At 41.1% G+C, this 18,089-nt stretch overlaps 1 protein-coding gene across 1 annotated transcript; it reads right to left on the bottom strand.

The window, feature by feature from the left end:
* Positions 1–5,206: 5,206 nt before the first annotated feature.
* On the bottom strand, positions 5,207–16,729 carry LOC102056720 (astacin-like metalloendopeptidase). The gene is made up of 12 exons (XM_027804810.2): positions 16,642–16,729; positions 16,450–16,474; positions 16,305–16,338; positions 15,384–15,517; positions 13,869–13,986; positions 13,141–13,319; positions 9,343–9,424; positions 8,327–8,454; positions 7,906–8,021; positions 7,242–7,467; positions 6,009–6,127; positions 5,207–5,437 (listed from the first exon to the last, which is right to left on the bottom strand). The coding sequence occupies exons 1-12, from the start codon at positions 16,708–16,710 to the stop codon at positions 5,207–5,209; spliced, it is 1,461 nt and encodes a 486-aa protein (XP_027660611.2). The 5' UTR covers positions 16,711–16,729.
* Positions 16,730–18,089: the final 1,360 nt, after the last annotated feature.

Below are 18,089 nucleotides of genomic sequence, written 5' to 3'. Positions count from 1 at the left end.
GGTGTAGTACCGGGAGGTGTAGTCTCTCGAGCTGCGCTGCCCAGGGCCCCCCCGCCCGCCGGGCCCGGGCCCGGCCCCCCCGCGCGGTGCATTGTGGTACCTGCCGGCCGGTGCCGCCGGCGAGGCGCGCGGCGCTGGGTGCGCGGGAAAACTCTCTTTCCCAGCAGGCAGCGCGCCGCGGAGCCCCGCCGCGGCGCTGAGGGAACGGGCAGCTGCGCCGGTTGGCGGCGGGTGAGGCGGTCCCGTACCCCCTGTGGTGGGTCGGGGAGGAGCGGCGGCTTGGCAGCGCCTCTCCCCTGCGCTCCTCCTCCCCCGGCGGCCGGCCCGACGCCAAGGAGCGGGAGACGCCTCAGCCTCCCGCGGCCTAGCGCTCCATCTCGAGTAGTCGCCGTTCCCACCGTAAGGAAAAGCACTGTGGCTGTTGAAGGGGGAGCAGGCCGCCGGCGGGGTCCTTCACTAGTTTCTCGTTACAGAGTTGAGTGATTGCTTACAGCAGCTTCCGTATGGCACCGCTATGCCGTGTCCGTGCCCCCATTACAGTGGACTCAGTACACTGTTGCATTTTTGCCCGTTAGATGTCGTTAGGTGTCAATGACACAAAAAAATGTGTTACCTCACTCTTGTCAGGGTGACACTCGAGTTACTCTGGGTATTTTTGGTCTTTTAAACCTGTTGTGAGATCCTGGCTGAGGAGAGCGTGAAAGCATGCAAAACCAGTTACCTCCAGCCAACTACTCTGCCAGCTTTTGTTTGCGTGCCTTCAGAAGTGCATATCCTACTGTGCCTATAAAAGAGAAGTTACTGAGTGTAGTTCTAGGTACTGTTGATTCCCATGAGTCATCTTGTTAATTGTGTGGGTTTGCAGTTACATTCTTTCCAGTTTAATAGATAAATCCACACTGTAAAACCCTACACAAATTAGGAAACAGACCAATCCATTCAAGGAAGTATGACTCTATTAATATCTAAACAAAGCTTAATTTAAAGGAAAAGGGGGGGTTCCCCTCTAAAGCTTTTTTCAATGCTACAGAACAGAACATCAGAAAGACAACTGTATAAAGCTTAGAAGCTGAACTTTGCACCTGTCCAGCAATTGTATTACAGACCATCTGGAAATTTCAGGTATTGTAGGCATAAAGCAGGGAATCCAGACAAATACAAAGCATTATTTACTAAAAAAAAATAAAAATACTTCATTTGATCTTGGTTTTGCCATTGAGCTGGTCAATGGGAAAAGAGGAAACAGAAATTTCACTCTTAAAGTTACATGCAACCTACTGATTGTGTAGTAATTTGGTATGCCACTCCCTAATACAAAACCCAAGCAGCGACCCAAAGAACCTTCCTATCCAGCGAGCACCACCAACAGAAGCACAGGGGAGGGAGCAAGATACTTAAAGGAATTGAACTTGCCTGTTTAGAAATGCCTTGGCTGAATTTACCGGATGGAACTGAGCGTTGTGACCAGGGCAGCGGAAGAAGACCTCGCTCTGCCAGGTCTGGAGAAGAGGAACGAGGCCCGTTCCCCGGGTAGTGTCCGCCAGAGGGGGCCCGGCCCCCACCATTCTCCCAGCTCCTGCGCCAGAAGGACATTTGGCAGCTGAACAGCAGCAGCTTTTCTTTATTTCTTCACTTGCCTGCAGATGTTTCCCATGATAAAGGGAACTCCAGTTATTAAAATCCTATGTGACAACTTAGCCTGTAAGGTTTTTAATTTCTGCGTGGAGTGTAGGAGAGATTAAATGGTCTTTCGTTCATATGTCTTCTCCTTGCCAAACTCAGTTTTTGCACAGTAAGTTGTACATTCTCTGTCCTACACAGTTATAGCTGCAAATGCTGTGTTCTTCTCTAACTTGCTGTGAAACTGCACCCTAGCGTATTAGACTTGGCCTTGATAATCTTGGGGCCCGACTACTATAATGGAACACATCTAGAAGTAAAACTTTTGGAATGAGAAAGTTCAAATTAATTCAAAATGTGGCTGTCTGCCTACTAAGTCTCCCAGGCTGTAATGTTTCTCCTTGCAGTTGAGTGTGATAAAAAGGGCAGATCTTCACCACAGCAAAATTGAAAACTGCATTTCAGTAGTCCCTTGCTGTTTCAGTAAATTCATTTTTTTCTAGATGAGGAACCAACTATCAGCATGCCAAAAGCTGCCCTTATTTTCTGTCAGGTATTACGTAGTCACATAAGCAAGCATCATCTCAACCACAGAAATGGTTAAAATAAAAACATATTTACTTATGCAAGGGAAATGTGGTTTAAATTAAACACAAAAAGAGACCTTTAAGTAGTGCATTTTTTGTGTTTCGGTAGCACTTTATTCCTGGCTGTTTTTCTCCTGCAGCAGTAATTGACAGATAGCTGTTCTCATTCTTACAGATTACAAAGCATACCACTCAATGGCCCCAAGGGTCTCCCAGATAGGAACCTGGACAGTCCCAAAGCAGTTATGAGTGGAATACATGGACGCAAACCCTCGTGTCTCTTCCATACACAAGCTTGTGGAAGTGGAACTCTCTTAGCATAGATCTGTTTTTGTACACAATTAAGGTAGTACCTGTTTGTGTCATTTGGTACATACATACATAGGAATACATATATTTTCATCACTGCTAGATACCTCTTTTTAAAGATTAAATCCTTATATGTGGGATTTCAAAGTTGTGTTACGTGAATGCTGAACTTTCATTAGAACCTCTCAAAATCCTCCTATGGAGGTATCTGAATTGTAAAGTTTTGGTATACTTTCCATTGCGTCTACTGGCTGGTCATTCTTAATTCATGTATCTCGGAATGTGAACAAGCTTATAAATAATTTTTATATATGGGCAATGCCTATTGTGGGAGGATTATTGTCTGTTAGATGCAAGTCCCCTTATACCATGCAGCTGGGTACACTCAATCTCTCAGCAGGGTTTCTGACTTCTACAGACTCTCCATTAAAGATTTGCAATTAACTGTGGTGAAAATGAGCAGCGGTCACTATAAGAAGGATGCCGTTCATCAGGATGTTTTGTATCTTGCATTTTCCTGTTCAGTGGCCACAGATTTATATATGAATAACATATAACTAAAGTGGAGACTGGTGGCAGAAAACCAGAGATTTTAGCACAGGAGAAAAGCTGAAGGTTTTGATATCTGCAGAGGGTCAGGAGATGGTTTAGGGCGTGTGTGGAACTCCAGCTAATGTGCGTATCTCCTTTAAGGAAAGCAGTTAACAAGGACCTAATAGAACTCATAAAAAGCAGAACCTTTAGATTTCAGACTGAAAAGCCTTCCTATGAAAGAGAACTTACCGATCACCTTATATTTCCACCCATCTGTACATTCAGGAATGCATTTCTACATCATTACTGATGAATTCACATTTTTCAAAGCAAATGACATTGGAGCCTTTAGCCAGGCTGTGCACCCTTAGAGCTTATAACTTGCTAGCATAAAGGGCTTACTTACAAAGAAAGCACCCTGATCAAGTCCAAGTGCCACAACTCGGACTCCTACTTAAAGCCTCATTTGCAGGGACAATTTCCAAGAATATTCCTATATGTGGTACATTGCTGTTTCAACACTTCATTCACGTTCCTTTACCAAATATGGGTGAACCTCTAAAACACCTATGTAGAGCCCCACATCAGGCCATGGGAGAGGAATCCAATGTAATACTCTAGTTACAAAGCTGTTCAGCACTGTATATTTAAATAGGGATCCATTCAACTTTGTATGCAATAACAGTTGTCACAGGGTTATTACTTTTGCACCTCCATGAAAGTCATGGATATCTGCATTCTCAGACTCAGTGAGAATTAGCTTTTGTACCGTCTGAAGTTGAGGTTAAAAACAGAAATAGAGTTTAATTCTCTCATGCTGCTGAAATTGTTACATCCTCCAAAAAGATGCTGTCTAAATAGTGAGCCAAATTATATGAAGGAGTACTGTTTATAGCCAGAAGATAGAAGCCTGCAAGAACTACTCATACTTATTGCCTGCTGTGCATGCACTTTCCCACCATGATGCAAGCAAAAAGCAAACTCTAGACCCTGATGTCCGCAACTTATCAGTTATTCTTCTGAGGGTGAAAATTAACCAGTGCTTTAAAAGGAAAATATTACAGATCCTTAAAAAAACCCCAACAAAACCAAAAGTCAGCATAATTCAAAATTTTCTTGGCTGCCTTCCTAGCACCAGGAAAGCAAATTGGCTTTTTCTGTGTGCTCTTCTTTACAAAGGCATAACTGCAGCAAAAGCTTTTATTATTTATTATGATATTTTGGCATCCTCCAGTTTGGCATTGGCATTTAGTTCTGAATACATCAAGTCAAGGCAAAGTGTTAGCTGTCTACAGTGGTGATTTCTTTCTCCTCTTCAGACATCTCCTCAGAAGTGGAAGATTTCTCTCTGCAGACAAGGTACTTCACACCTGATACGTTCTCCAAAGTTACTGGCTCCATTTACATTCCATGGACTTTGCATTAGGTTTTCAGGCCTTATTTAAAAAAAATATTCTGATAATACCCCATGGACAATTTCAATACCTGACTCAGGCCACAGCAAAGCGACAAAAATAGGTGCTTCGCTCTGTTCCCTCTCCCTCACAGCTTGTTCCTGCCACTCTTAATCATTTCTTTAGCTAAATCTGTTCCCTGACCTGATTCATCTCACAGAGGAGTATTGCAACTCTTTGAGTTGAGATGCTGTACATTTGCACCTTCAGTGTAAAGTAGTGATTTCCAGGCTAAGCTAAGGTGACTATATGAACGGTGTAAGTGAGCTTGGCTTCAAAGCATAAACAAACATGTCAGAAGTTTTTTTCTGTATGCATACTAGAATGCATATTAGGGTCAGGTAATAACATTTGCCACTCTACAGGTTAAAGTTGCTACATAGCCATATTCTGAGATTTTCATGGGCATGGTTTCTCACATTAGAAGTTCTTGAAAATCCGCTTACGTAGTTTCAGTTCTGCTACTGTATTTCACCATGCAACACCAGCAATGTGAATGCTATAACAAAAAGTCTCAGGCAGAAGCATCCCATGGACAGGAATATTTTTGTCCGTAACCCACCATGCAAATTACACCACTGTAGACATAAGACTAAGAGATCAAGCTTCAGGCTTTTTTTGCTGAAATTGGTGGCATCTTGAGTTATACCTGTGGCTGGCTGGTTTCTTACTTTGTGTTTTCTGACTCCCATCTGTATAGTACTACCTACCAAATGTATAACTCATCACAAATCCGGGCAACTCCCAAAATATATCACTATGAAATTCAACCAGCACAAAGTTCCCAGTGGAAGTAAAGTCTGCAACCTTCTCTGTCCCACAATAAGGGCCAACTGCAGGTGATGTAGGTCGGCTTCCATCATGTATAAGCAGGTAGTCATAGATGCATCTGTCACTGTCTTCCAGCTCAAAGGATAACATTTTGAGAGATATCTGGAGAAAATACAACCAAAGCACTTTGCTTCCAGGTTATATCCTTTTCTCTTAGGCTATTTGTGCTTGTTACATACAAAGTGTAAATTCCTTATGTGCAGGCACCGGTTTTTGTACTGTATTTGCACCACATCCTGATTGCATATTGTAATGCAAATTACTAGCAAATTATTTGCTTAGTTCATCAGCATTTGGATTGGAAAGAGAAGCAGGGGACAAGATTGATCTTGTGCACTTTAAATTATCATCTCTAGAGAAATATAAAACCAGCACCTGCGCAATGTGTCTCAGTTTTTTAGTGGGAACTCTTACCTAGGGATTATTCTGAACAAAGCCTACTGGTACAAGCTAAATTCATAAGAGTTCACACACACATGTAGATGTTTTCCCTTGCTGAACACCTCTGATACCAACATCCAGCATAAGTTCTTAAACTGGATTTTTGTGTTCAGATTTTTCCTCTGAGAAAGCTGTAATGTCACTTTTTGAGCAGGCAGTTATTCTCCAAGGCAAAAAGAGATTCCATTTCATCCACTGATGAAACCCAGAAATAAATTCATCTGTGCCTTACCTTGTATCCTACTGGAGAACAGATGACCCAGAAGCATGCTCGGTTTTTGGGGTATTTATCGGGGTAGTTTGGAGAGGTGATAACTCCATTTGAGTCTGTGAAAGTATCTCCACAATTCACTGAGGAGTAAAGGAGAAAAAACAGAGAAAGGCATATTAACGAGAGTATTCTGGCAGTAGAATTGAGTTTGCTTGTACTTTATTATATTCTCTCTTCAAGCCAAGAAAAAATGTGCTACCATGAAAATCTACTGCTGACATTTTATTTCTTTGCTCCATATTTGTACCAGCAGCTGTACTGAAGGAACTAAAAACATGGCTGCTAAATAACCTTTGGAGGACAGGAAACAGCTGCATCTAAAGCTATATCTGTCTTTACAATTGAGTGTTACCATATTAGCATAGCATTCTAATGGTTTTAACTTACTGCACTTTCAGGAAAGAATTAGCTCAAGTATTCAGATTGCATTATCAACCTAGATCTAATGCTATCTAGAAATGACTCCATCAAGACTAATGCAAAAAAAGAGTAAAAATGACACATTTCTAAGACTTCAATTCATGCTTTAAAAAAGTTTGTATTTTGAGTGGAAACAAAGCAATAACAAGTTATTTGGGCTACTGCCTTCTAACTGAAAGCATGTCGCAGCACAACAGAATTTTATCCAGCAGTCCGTAATGCATTTCCTATCTTTGTAAAACAGACACCCCTCAGCTGGCTACAGTAAGCATGGTGGATCATGTGACATGAAAGCCTTTAATTCAGAAAGTGCAAGTTACCCAAAGTTAGTATCTCTCCCATTGCATAAAATGCCACAAAACCTTGAACAACATATTGGCTAGATACTGGCTTTACATCTCATTGATAAGATTTCTTGTTGAGTTCTGCAGTCTTTGTGCCCTTTGGCTGCTCTGCTCCTATTAGTTACAGTTGTTGCATTGTTTTTTTAAAAATAAATTTTTCTAATTATGTGAAGAAGCCTAGCAGGCACTCTCAGAAGAATATGAGTGGGTTCTCAGGATTACTAACATAAGACCCATGCAACATTCCATTTTCTGTTTCCTGCTAACCTTCAGCCCCATCATTGCCTAGCCTTCTGCATTAGCATTTGCTATGGAAGTGCAAAGAATAACCCAGAAAAAACCTGCTCTGGAGTACATATTCAAAGATTTCAGTTCTTCCATACAAATATATTAATGCTGTTCTCCAAGCTCTGTAAAGGCATGTTCATACCCCTGTTGTAGGAGGCTCTGAATCCTGTGGCTGTAATGCTCTCATCACTTGCAAACTCTACCAGCATTGTTGATCCAGATGCCACTAAGGAGGGCAGCGGCCCCTTCCCACAGTATTTGTCCAGCAATACAGGGGAATTCTTGCTGTTTCCATTGTAAATTTTTATATAGTCAGAAGAACAGTCTGAGGAGGGTTGGAGATCAAAATCCTCAAACTGCAGGAAAATCTTGAGAAAGAAGAAAAGAGATGTTTGGCTTAATGCCACACACAGGGAAAGATTCAAGCCATCTAATTGTTATGTAGTGAACTAGGACTTCATATTCATTTTACTATCCATGTATCACTGAAGCTTTACTTTCTGTGTAAAAAGAACATAGAATTTCACCTAACTACCCTGTTACTGAGCACAGTGATTGATGTTTGACTATTGCTTGTCTTTGAAAAGCCATCCAATCTTAACAGGACAAAAATCAAGTTAAATAATGCATCTGATAGTCTTCATAAGTCTTATGAAAATTGTTGAGACTGTCTTTTCATTCACTGCGTAACAAAATAAATGTCTCAGTCCATGAAAATGACTCCCAGAGGGTAGTCATAATAATGAAATAATGCTTTGTAGCCTTGACACTGTGGTTCAAACCTTTCCTCTCCTAATAAAAATTACCTTACTTTGACGGATGCGGATCAACCACAGGCAGTTGCTGTTGTTTGGGTATGGGGATGGGTGATTGACAGAGGAGAACGAGCCTTTGGATTTAAGCAACACAGAACTACAGCGATCTGAAGGGAAGAACCAAATAGTGTTGAATAGTGAAAAGTGCACAAAAATCTTCTAGAAATGCCTGAAAAGTATCCCCAACAATTTTAATCAGTCAGGCTTGTGAATTATTGAAAGTTAATTGTTTTTTCAAGAAGGCAGCAGCTTGGCACAGGGACAAGTCTGTTTCCACCAGCATACCAACCCTCTGGTAGGCAAGAGAGATGTATTAAAAGAACTGCAGGCTGCTTTCCTCTGAGGGATGTCTGACAGTGCCTACAGACATCAGCTGTATAAGGGTCACATGCTTTCCATCTACAGCACTTACTGCACTTGTAGAGCTTGTTGATTTTAGCTACATCCAAGTTACTCAGCCCCTCTCTCTGTCCAATGGGTATAGAGGGGTCAGGAACTGGTACAATAGTCTGTTTCCCTGGACTGCTGGAGAAATCATACCTGTAGAAATAAGAAATCACATTTCTAAATCACATCTCTTAAACAGTGGAGTTCTCTAACTGCATAATCATATTCATGTACCAGTTGCCCAGAATTTCAAGGGAAAATGGCAAGAAGCTTCTCAGAGACCAGCCAATCTTCCCTGAAGAGGACTAGCATGCAAGCCATTCAGCATGCAGCAGCTGAAATCAAGCAAGAAACCAGAAAATGCTGCACACTGTCCTGAGTGAGGAAATCTTCACCAATGTCCTGGCAAAATGAACTGAATCCCACCTTCATCGTTCCAGAGGCAGAAAAGCAGGAGTAGTTCTGTCTTAGTTACTACCTATATTTGCTCTCTGCAATTTCCTGCCGCCTGCTAGACAAGTTTTATTTCACAGTTTTGTTCAGAAGTTGTTACTTGCTAGTGGAAATAGGCATGATACAAACTTGTACATTACAGACTAAAATGCAACCTTAGACAGTGTTGCAGATGATATGAGGCAGCACGCAATATCTTAACGATATAAAAACTTCTTTCTCTCTGTACCTAAATATTCTTGCCTATGATCAGCTATTACTGTGTTAATGAAATAATTCAGACTTCAGAACTGGTTTAGATAGTGACTCAGCAGAGTGAGACTTTGGACCATAGCCACGCCAAGGCCTCTAGCAAGAGACAAGAGCACAGCGAAATAAAATGTCCTAATTTTTTCTTCTATCAACTCTGTTTTCCAGGAATCCTGCTGACAAAGGAAGTATACTCACCCTTAATTATGTGCATTCACTCAATTCTAAGGGAACAGCAGAAGTCATTCCCTGCACAGAGTAATTCCTTCTTTCTAGATCTGAGCAGAAGATCTGAAAGCTGTTTGCTCCTTTGAAAAGATGTATCCGAAAATAACTTACGCGCCATAGTGCATCACTGAAGAGTAGTCATAGGGAAGGCCCAGATTTTTTGAATTCACTTTTCCAAAGTTTCCTTGTTCCCCTGTAAGGTAGGAAAGCAACATTTCAGTCAGAACAATTACTGTTGCTCTAATAATACACTATTTGCTGGCATAATCCTAAAAGGATGTCCTTCAGATCCCAAGAGATATCCTTAGGATACAAGTACTTGTTCTCATGAGATCTTGGATCTATCAAAACCACCAGAGCCTTCTGAAGCCCATGGGGAACACATTTTCACCCAGTCTAGCAGCTTTCAGAATATAAACTGAATCAAGTCAGAGTTTCAATATAATCATTGAATCCATTCCACTCGTCAAGTAAAGGTATTCATCTGTCCATCTTCATGAGGGCATCTCCAAATATATTTCAGTGCATTATCTTGGCTATTATAAGCATCCAGCTGATGTCCTCAAACCTGCATCCATACCTTGAAAGGGAAATCACTCTTATCACCTAGATCAAAAACTCAGAGGTATGTGTGTGATCAGCCTGTCTTGCTGAGTCCTTCCATCTAAGGGTTATAATACAGTTTGCCTGTAAGTTGCACCCAAGGGCATGTTATCAGCCATGTTCTGGCTTTGTCTCTGGTCAAACTCATCAGCAGTGATTACAGTGTAGTGATATGACTCGCATGAAGCAAGGGCACTAAGTAAGATCAGCTAGAAACATTGTCTGAATGTAGCCGCTGATGTAGCCCCTCTCATCACAGCTGCTGAGCATCTAATCACTTTTCATCTGTTTAGCCTTAAAAAGCCTGTATGAGGTAAAAGTGTATTACACTGATACAGGACTGGGCCCCAGAGACACAGACTAGAATTCGTGTCACCTAACTTTATTATTTCTCTGAGTTTGGCACTGAATTTGTTCATCAAGGCTCCCAGGATAGTCAGAGGAGAGGGAGAAAAAGACACAGTTGGAGGGAGTTTCATCTGAAGGCACCTATTGCTCTCCATTGATGGGAGAGCATGAGTGCTAATTGCACCCTGGGTCTCTTGTCCATGATAATACAGGCAAGCAAGCAATGTCAGAGCAGAGAGCTGAATGCAGTCAGGCTGGCCTTAAGGCTAATGCCCTAGCCACCGAGAACTCCTTTCCAGTTCAACATCTGTACCTTCGTTATTGTAACTAGCGGTTTGTAAACGACAAACCATCTGGACAAGAGTTTAGGGTTGGATGCTTGTCAGAAAAATCTCTGGAGCCTGCACAACTTGGCTGGCAGGCTTGCAATCAGAGCCAGTTTCTTCCAGTAATGTCCTTCAGCACTGGTCCCAATGAGGGCTAGTAAACACAAAGAGAAGCTTCAAAATCCTGAATTATATAAAGTTTGGGGATAAACATGACTTTGCAGCTTTTCATAGCTCAAAAACTCAGTTAAGGCTCAGACTGGTTCTCAACAGCATTGACTTTCCTGACTTGAGTTTTTATCTCAGTTCCTCTTATCTGCTATACTGACTTCAGAAAGAATTATCAGCAAGCACACAACTTCTTTTGAGGTGATGAACAGAGAACACAGTTCAAATGCAGTGAAATATTTAAGCATATGGCTACTGTTTGGCACACAAGCTCTTTGCTGAATTGGTTTGCTAAAAAAAGAAGTAACAGCAGTCCGGCTGGACAGAGGCACTGCCAGCAAACTACTATCTGCCTCATCACATGCCAGAGAGATTTGGCTGTCTAGACCCGCACACGTGCGGGGACTTATCCCATCTTTTCCACTCTAAAAAATAATCTCCCTCCAGCCAGATTCTAAGAGCAATGACTCAGAAGAACTGAAAAAGAAGCTTTGGCTGAAGTCTCTGAATATTTTTTTTCCCAAAAAAGTTTGGGAAAAACAAGCTGAGTTTCAAGTAGCTAAGTGGACAGCAACTGATCAGGCTGCATTTTGTCAAAACAAAGAAGTAGGATGGCTTCCAGGGTGAATTGCTGGGTAAAAACAACCCCCAGCAAACATCCACAGTACTGCAGCCCTGGCAAGAGAAAAACAAGTTGTGTGGGAGAGCTGGGAAGTTGCAAAAGGTCTTGAGGTCTGGTTCTGCACCACTGAGGTCCATGGGAGCTCTGCCATCAGCACTGTTAACAGCAGCATGTTTTTACAGGAGATGTACACTAACAGTCCTCCTGAACATAGCTGTGTTTCTTCATTTCCTTTTCCCTGCATATCTTTACATTTTTCCCCTACAGTGCTTGTGCTGCATACATGCTGCATTCTAACTCCCTTGTCATGCCAATCTTCTCAGCCTCCACTCCTGGTGAATACTGTTGAAACACTTTAGGTATACCCCACCTCCTTTTAAATAGTCCTGTCTTCACCTCTTCCCCTTCTTTTATCCTTTTGTGATACGATGCCTGAAACAGGGCTTGGTTACATGTGTATCCTTTAGGAATGATGACATCCAAACCTGTGGGCTTCCCCCTGCAAAACTAGTGTAAAACTATGTTTTTGTCTAGTATTTTTGGTTTAACTTCATCTTTTCAACTCCTCTTTCCTAGCATATCCTTTGCTAGCATTTCAAGCGTGGCACACCCTTGCTGTACAACAGCAAACAATTCATAGCAAAATTATACCGTAACACTAGAGCTGAAACCTCAATAAAGAACAGCACAAATGGAATTTACTTAGAATATCATGGGAATAACTGAAAAAAGTTGAGAACAGTGTGTTAGGAATTTGCAATAAAAACAATCAAGTTCCATCTGGAGAGAAAAAAAAAAAGATATTTTCAGCTGTGTATGACACTGAAGAGTTGGATCTTATTTGTTGACGAGACTTACTATAATTTCGTATTCAATTGTTCAGCCTAATTTACTATTATTTACTATAATGAACTAAGTACACTATTATCTTTTCACAATTGTGGTGGTTTGTCCAGCTCTCATAGCTGTCAGACAAGTGATTCCTTGCATCCTTTCTTCCGCTACTTTCCTTCTGTGTACCACTTTCTCGCTTTCCCTGGGACCTCCTACCATTTTTGCTCCCCCCCTCAAAAGCCTGGACCTCTGTATACACTCCCATGTTCCAAACACACAAATCAAGGGCATGTGCCCAAACCATTTATCCTGCATTCCTTTCCCTAAATAACATTCACTTGTTTTCCCCCTACAGATTTACCATTGCTCCTTCATTTCATGGCAGTGTATATTCTTCTGTCCTCAAGGAGGGAATAATTGCAGTCCTTCCTTGCACATCATGCCAGGTCCCAGAATTTTGCACATACTAGTGGTTGCATGTGCTTCTATTCTCTCCACACTGAATCCCTAGTTCATCTCCATTTTAGGCTATGCGCATTTCACTCTCTGCCAGTGCCAAGATGCCTATCCGCTGCCTCCCCTATCTCCATGTCTGTCCCCAAGATAGAGTTGCTGTGCAGTTCCCCACTATGATCCCCAAATGTTATGTTTCACCCCACCTCAGCTAAAATTCCTGTAGTCCTGCCTCCTGGCAAAGAGTTTGCTACATTTTACAATCCTGATGCTCTTGGTATTTGGGATAAGGTGAATATGGGCTTATGATGGATATCAAAATAAGAACACAGAGCTACTTTCAGGCTGCATCTGCCTCGGAGGACCACACCAATGTAGGTGTGGCCACAAATTCCCCTAGTACAGACACCGAACAAGAATTCCATCACACTGAATGTGCTGCTGCTGCAATTCAGCCAATATCAATCATGATTCTTATTTCCATTGTTTCTCCTGTGAACAGCATTCTCCTTTATCTGAAAGTACATGTTTTCTCTTAAGATTTAGTGGGCATACCTGCGACAATGTGTTCCCACATAATCTTGACAAACTTGTCCCGATCACTGCGTGCCTGTTCATGGATGAAACCTAGTGCGTGGTTCATTTCATGCTGAATCGCTCCTTTATCCATGCAGCCATTTTTCACCAGGCCTACTGCTTGACGTCCTCCAATTTTTCCAAAGTAAGACCAGCAGCTAAGAGTAGGCAATCAATAACCAAAATGATCACATTCAGCAAACACAAAGAAATAGGTGTACTGATTTTACCACCAAGGGGCTCCAGATGTGCAGCCACAGAAGGAGACATGCAAATAGTCACTGACATGAGATATCTAGGCTTCCAAAAGCTGCCAAACTACCTCCGAGGAGAAATAAAGCCTTTGTGATGAATATGGCAAATTTTGAAACAGTAAAATGGCTATATCAAACTAAGATGAAGCAGTTTAAATAGTTAAGCAAAGAAACTGAAACAATTATACAACTTTAAATTTTTTACACCATTTAAGAAAAATATCTCATTTTGAATTATACCCCATTATCTTTAAGTCCACACTCACATTTATTCCTGTGGCCTATTAACTGATGTAACTACCAGTATATCTAAAGAAAAATGAAAAATTGCACCTGCTGTCTGAATCTTGACTCCTAGGATAAAAAAAAGAGTAATTACTTAAATTCAGATCAAAACAAAAGAAGCTGAAAGACCTTCTGAGTACTTTCACTCTCAGGAGACGGGAAGCTTACCTCTGCCCATGTTCAACATACACATAGTCCGTTTCTGTGGTGCGATTTACAAACTGCACACAGGTCAGCGTGGAGATCTCTTGCAGAGCATCAGCAATCCAAGACCTCTCTGTCATTGCTAGAAAGAGAAAGGGGCCAGGAGAAATCTTCCTTGGTTAATCAAAACCAAGGTGCATCGATGGGGCGCATCCCTTTAAAACAGCATTCCTTAACTTTTTGTCATACAAGCATAATAGAGAAAAGGACACAAAGCCTTCAGGGATCTTCAAGTTGATTTGAATTTTAAGGGAAGATATAAGAATTACAGCTGGCTCTTATGCATATTCTATAGGAGACAGCTGATGGAAAGCAAAAGAACAGAAGAAGAATGAAACAGTTTCAGATACTTCAGTCCAACTGTTTGTATCCCAAATGAGCCATCTGACCGTAGCTAAGCACCAAAACTCCATTTTGTTTATCAGAGATAACAAATATTTGCCACACACCCCTTGGAATCACTTGAGACAGCGTTCAGAGGCTCTGAACAGCACAGTGTTTCCATTCAGGTACCAAATAAAGATTGGAGTGTTTATCTACTTTTGAACTTTTTGGCCTAATTTGGCTTCCTCAGTTATGAATCATCTACAACTGATTTGTATCTCCGTTTCCTCATCTTTGAGCTTTGGAGAGAGGGAGGTACATGGAATAACCCTCACCTAACCACAAGAGTATATGCTGCAGATCTGGAAGCACATGGGCAGAGCAGCAGCCTAGGCAACATAGAGACTGGACTTCCCTCAGCTCAAATGGTAACAGAGGTTCCCCAGGAATGGGAATCAGCCACAGGCTGTATTTCACTTCCATCCACTTTCTTTCAAGGTAGCATCTTTTAAGAAGGGTCTGCATGGAAACCTCAGTCCAGAGGAGCCTCAGCAGGGGTAAGATAGACCTGCACAGCCCATATGAAGTCTTCTGGAACAAAATCTTCTACATTAAGGCATCAGTCCTGCAGCCTTTTGCACAGGACAGAGCTACTGACTGACTGAATTGCAATAAAGGAAAAAATATCTCCAAGGATTTTTCCTCCATTTTTGCCTCTACAAGATTTCTAGTGCAGGCATATTTGAGAGAATTGAAAGAAAATAATAGTGTTCAAAAAAGTGCTCCTAATGGTGATTTTGGCAAAAATACATTCACAATGTGAACAAATTATATTTCTTCTTCTGTACTTGCTAAATATCAAAGTGCATTGTAGCTAGCAGGAATGAGCTGATATTTGTGATTAAAATTAATTAGCTGGTATTTATGTAACAACTACTGCCCTAGCAGCCACATATTTTAGTGTCTGTAACTGAAATTTTTGGAGTCTTAGCCGAACTACCACAGGGCTAACAGACTAGCAAAAGAGACATGTCAATAAATTCTCATTTGGACAAAGATTGCTTTTGGTGCATGCCACAGAAATGTAAAATAATAGAGAGTATAGGGACTGGAAGATCAAAGCTAACTTTACAGAATCCATTTGCATACACTCACAGAAATCAGAAGAGATGGTAATTGGAACCTTGACTAGTCCATCTTGTGACTTGGGCCATAAACAACTCTCACAGTTAATTGCACTGCGTCGTCCTCTTCTCAAGAGGATGTCTCCTTCATACACAACTATCTCGCTACCTGGCAGGTGAAGAAAATAAAGAGTACACAAGGCACAGAGAAGGCAAATAAGACATGCAAAAGGGAGATGAGAGGTACACACTAATCAAGCTTTTGTACCTTTGGAAATTTCTTTCACTGAAGTTCATTTCCCAGTAATGTGAAAAAGGATTAGTAAATTAAGACCGAGTGAATCTAGGATTCACAATATGCTAAGACTGGTTAGGTCTGCCTGGCTTCCTGGATAAAAAAGATCAATGTGGATGTCATAGTGCAGCTGTAATCAAAGTTGAGATATATATAAAATATATTTTAGCTTAAGAAGCTTTGGGAGCCTTCAAAGTGGAAGGCAAAGTATTGTAAGTCAGTATTCTCTTCATTAGAGCTTGTGGAATTAAAGAAAAATAGTAGCTGACCTCTCTGAAAATGGGATGAATCATACAAAAGAAACGACTGTTTTTTATTATATATATTGAATGCATGCAAGCTATTAGTTTCCAGGTTAACTGTTAATTTGACGTAAGACATTGTGACATGCTCCTCAGTTCTGACTCCAAAATACTTGGAATATGTTTCTCACAGACAAGAGCTGTTGGTTATTATGCCAAAAATGTACAATATTCTTGGGTACAGAAGACAGGGGAGTGCCTTATATCACATAGGAAACAAATCAAAGTGAAAAGTATTCTTATTTGCTGAGGCTACATATGGAAAAGAACATTCCATGTAGCAATTGCTCAATAAGTCTTCTTAATTTCTTTATCATGACAGCATAAATAATCACACTGAATGAGACTTAAAAACACTACTGAATTCTGTGAATAGTTTTCCACTGATGCTAGAAAATATTTTCAAAGAGAAAAATATACCAAATAATGACAATGAGGTATAGAAAAGCAGTCCCACCAAAACCTACAGTTATTTATATAATAATTACAATCAAACTCACCTAAGTCACTGTTTCTTCTAGCTATCTGCAAAAAAAAAAAAAAAATAAAAAAAAATTACATGCTTATCTCCATACCAGAAAGCTTCTACCATGTAGAATCACAGCAGTAAAACTTTGTAACTAATTTTAAGATAGTCAGAGCAACTCAGCAGCAGCAATGTAAATTCTCAACATCTAGGAGCAGGGACACACCTGGACAGGTTTACTCAGTGCAAAGTTATAGAGAAATGCAAAATGAGTTAGCAGAAGAAAGTCCTTCATCTTCACATTTCCAAGATGATCTTCTCTGCTCCACAGCTCAGTTCTCAAAGCTGTGGTTAGTTTACTTGGGGCAAGTTTTATGGGAAAGCTGCTGCTGTTGTTAACAAGTGTAACAAAATTAGATAACAAGAAGTATTTTCACAAAACAAACAAGCTGCAGGACCTCTCAAGAGAATTTCCAGGCTCTCATTTCTTATTTATCTTCAGAAAACAGAGGAAGTGGAGCAATAGGAAAGAAAATCCTGCAACTTTAAAGTGACTCATCTTTAATTCTAAGAAGAACCCACGAGCTGCTGCAGGTCCCCTCACTGCTGACCAAGGGACAGGATATCTGGCAGCAGTCTGTTTACAGCAAAACTCAAGGTCAAGGAATTCTTTGATCCATCCACACTGACTACCTTTCCTAGAAACTCCTTAGCTTACTGCCAGGAGCCACCCGGCTCTTCAGAGCTTATCTTTCAGCCTTCCCCCTCTGTGCACAGGTCTCAGCCAGGCATTGCTGGCCAGGAACACTGGAAATCTGTTGGGGAACAGATGAATCTGATTGTTGGTTGAAATTGTTTTTCCAGTACCATATCTTGCAATATAATCATCACTGGCAGTGCTTGTGTGTCTTGCTAGAGTCTACAGGTAAATAAAACCACCAGTTCACAGAATTTTGGCTTCCCACCTTCTGGGAAGCTCTTCTTCCTTTGATGTCCATGAATAGAAACAAGAATAGAAAGGCAGGCTGAATCCTAGAAAACCCACACTGTATGAGTAAGCCACACAATGGGAATATTCATGTTGAAGCCACATGAACACCACCATAGGCAGGCAGATGTTGCTTTTTCCTCCCAGCTTCAGCCCCTGCAGAAATAGCTGTGTGCTACAGAAAATTCTCAGGATTTCCTGCATCAGATCTTTAAGCAAGAAATTGGAATTGCCCGCAAAGGCAAAATTCAGAGGAATTTATGTAGTTCATAGCAGGTCAGGATGGCAGAGGGTGCCTTTCCAGACAGATGTATGGGCTGGTCCTTTGTTTTAAAGGACTAGTTTGCTAGGAAAATTTTAGCTGATATTATGCAACGCTTTGCTACTAATGTTTTCATTTGACCCTACTAATAATTTGTTTCATAGTTTATGGACTCCGGTTGCAGACCACAGAGCAGAGGAACCCTTGAGTCAGGAGATTTATCTCATGGTTTAATTAATTTTCCTGACTGCCAGAAAGAATTGGGTATTTTTCAAGGCTAATTAATAGACCAAAGTCTCATATCACCTGATAACACATTATCAGAAGTTGTCTCATGGGGGAAAATTTCTTTTTTGATGCTGCTTGTCTACATCATCTCCTTTGATATTCTAGCAGAATAATGTTCAGGTCTTGGGCTCATCAT

The sequence above is a fragment of the Falco cherrug genome, chromosome 7 (genome assembly GCF_023634085.1).
Source record: "Falco cherrug isolate bFalChe1 chromosome 7, bFalChe1.pri, whole genome shotgun sequence".
NCBI lineage: Eukaryota > Metazoa > Chordata > Aves > Falconiformes > Falconidae > Falco > Falco cherrug.
This window is presented reverse-complemented; position numbering and strand designations above follow the sequence as displayed.